The sequence below is a fragment of the Aplysia californica genome, unplaced genomic scaffold, assembly GCF_000002075.1.
Source record: "Aplysia californica isolate F4 #8 unplaced genomic scaffold, AplCal3.0 scaffold00388, whole genome shotgun sequence".
NCBI classification, from domain to species: Eukaryota; Metazoa; Mollusca; class Gastropoda; order Aplysiida; family Aplysiidae; genus Aplysia; species Aplysia californica.
The window spans coordinates 459,243-461,532 of NW_004797658.1; the positions used below are offsets into that span (position 1 = coordinate 459,243).

The 2,290-nt window shown below is 40.7% G+C and overlaps 1 protein-coding gene across 1 annotated transcript in view; it reads right to left on the reverse strand.

Annotated features, from left to right (window-relative positions):
* LOC101864407 overlaps nt 1–2,290 on the reverse strand; it is a gene marked incomplete at its 3' end in the record, with an annotated part of 21,293 nt that continues 19,003 nt past the window's right edge. Inside the window, 1 exon segment of the mRNA XM_013085581.1 lies at nt 1–133. Coding sequence (XP_012941035.1) covers nt 1–133 — 133 coding nt within the window.

A 2,290-nucleotide genomic window follows, 5' to 3' on the forward strand; every position in this document is an offset into this window, starting at 1 on the left:
CATGTTTACTAGCAACGCCATCCTCGTTCACGTCCACCCTTGGGTCATCCCCGACCCACACACGCATGCAGGTGTCCTTGAGTGACGTCAGACTGGGCAGCTCACAGCACAACACGTCATTCTCTCCCGCTGCCTGCGGGTGGACACAACAGAAATTATCAACTATAAAACTTTCTAGTGCTTACATAGTCGACATTATCATGATAATGATGATGATGGTGGTGAAGTCCAAGAAGAAATCTTCGAGCGAGAGCGAGGCTCTTTTTCGGCTTCATTGTTATTATACTTAGAGGCACCTCCACTCGTCCAAATAACTCCGTTCGAATTGCCACTGTTCCTGGACATTCAAACATAATTATGTTTGACATCCTCCTTTTCATGGCTGCATCTTCGGCAACGTGGGCTGAGCTCTTCATTCACAACGTTTTTATACCATCTCAAGCTCCAATGATGGTTCGACCGCAATCTCGCTAGCTCAACTTGGTCCCAGCTTGACAAGTAATGTTTTGTTCCTGCTTATTGGAGTACCCAGAATACACATCTTCCAGGTGCTGGTACTTAGCTCTGCTTGGTGGGTCTCTGATTTCCCTCTTGATTCTTGATCATTGGAAATTAAGATGATGATGATGATGATGATGATGATGATGATGATGATGATGATGATGATGATGATGATGATGATGATGATGATGATGATGATGATCATTTTTTTTCTCTTTTAATGTAGGTATTTTTACGCACCCCATAGACACAATTGAGATCATTTAGTCGGCAGGCTTCAGACATTACCTGATTAAACCAACTTGGGTTGAGAAGGATACCGCTACAGCATCCTAGTAGAGAAACACTCAGATGCCTGATAAAAATTTATCTCTAGTTGGGAATCGAACTCGGTCTCCTGTGTGTGAGAGCCAAGTGCCCCACTCTCCACCTCTTACTCCCTCTTTTTCTTTTTCTCCCCCTGTCTCCGCCTCCTCATTCTCTCTTTCTTTCTTTCTGTCTCTCTTTCTTCTCTCTCTCTCTCTCTCTCTCTCTCTCTCTCTCTCTCTCTCTCTCTCTCTCACACACACACACACACACACACACACACTCACTCTCACTCTCAATATCTCTCTTCTCATCGCTTCCACTACAGCTTCGGTATTGTGATCAACCCTGCTCCTGAATAAATCTCGTCTGTACATCTTTCCTACCTGTCTACACTTTAGTTCTGATTAATGCCTTCCTTTTGTCTCTGAATAAATGCTATACTCAAGAATAATTAATACTGGGATTTTTCCCTGGGATTTCATTTCTTAATTTGGCTTTGATATTTCTCCAGTTTCTTCCTCGTTGTCTAAATCCCAATACTCTTCGGTTTGATGCGTATGACCTTGTGGCAGTGCTAGGCTTCAAGGTTTTACTGTTGATTATTTGTTTTTATCTCGGGTTTCGGTTTTATTTTTGTATTTTCATTGAAATGGCGATGTAAGCTTAAAGAAAAAAACAAGCTCGGAATTTAAAAAAAAGAAAAGAGAAAAGGGGAGAAAGAAGAGCGAATTGATATTGAACAGTAGCGAGTAGTGTAAAGTATATCACAATGGACGCATTATTATCATCCTCATTTTGATCCTCGTCTTCAGTCTGCTTCCTCATCCCCATTTAATTTTATAGAGTTTCAAAACCTTGTAAAAAATAACATTTTCATAGAGAATAAAACTTTCCCCAAAAAGTGGACCAAAGATTCGACTAGGAACCTTATAAGGGTTCGGTTAAATCTCGGTCCTCATAAAAATATTATTCAGACCCTGATTTTGCTGATTTTTACAGTGAACGCCTAGATCAAGGTTCTTTTCTTTTAACTTGGCTATATGACGAGTACACGCCCCTTAAGAACTTCTGCTCTAAATATAGATAAGCTACGTAGCCTGTTATTTCAAATTCGTTTGGTCGTCAAAAATCTTGTCTCTGATCATCATACAGGAGAGTAAGATAAAAGTGATGATGAAAGAGTGTTTGATCTCTTTGACTTATTTGTAGTTATGTTCGGCCATTTTCTTTTTGCTTTGACTTCTTTTCGTCTCTGCCTCCTGTGGGTTTGAGATAAAGAATTCTAGTTTGATTTCAGGTCGGACCAAGAAAAGTATGAGAGTGTATACATGCATGAGAGAGAAACAGAGATAGAGAGAAAGAAAGAAAGAGAGAGAGAGAGAGAGAGGGGGGGTATGATTGAGAACAAGAAACAGAGATGGACAGAGACAGACAGACAGACAGACAGACAGACAGACAGACAGACAGACAGACAGACAGA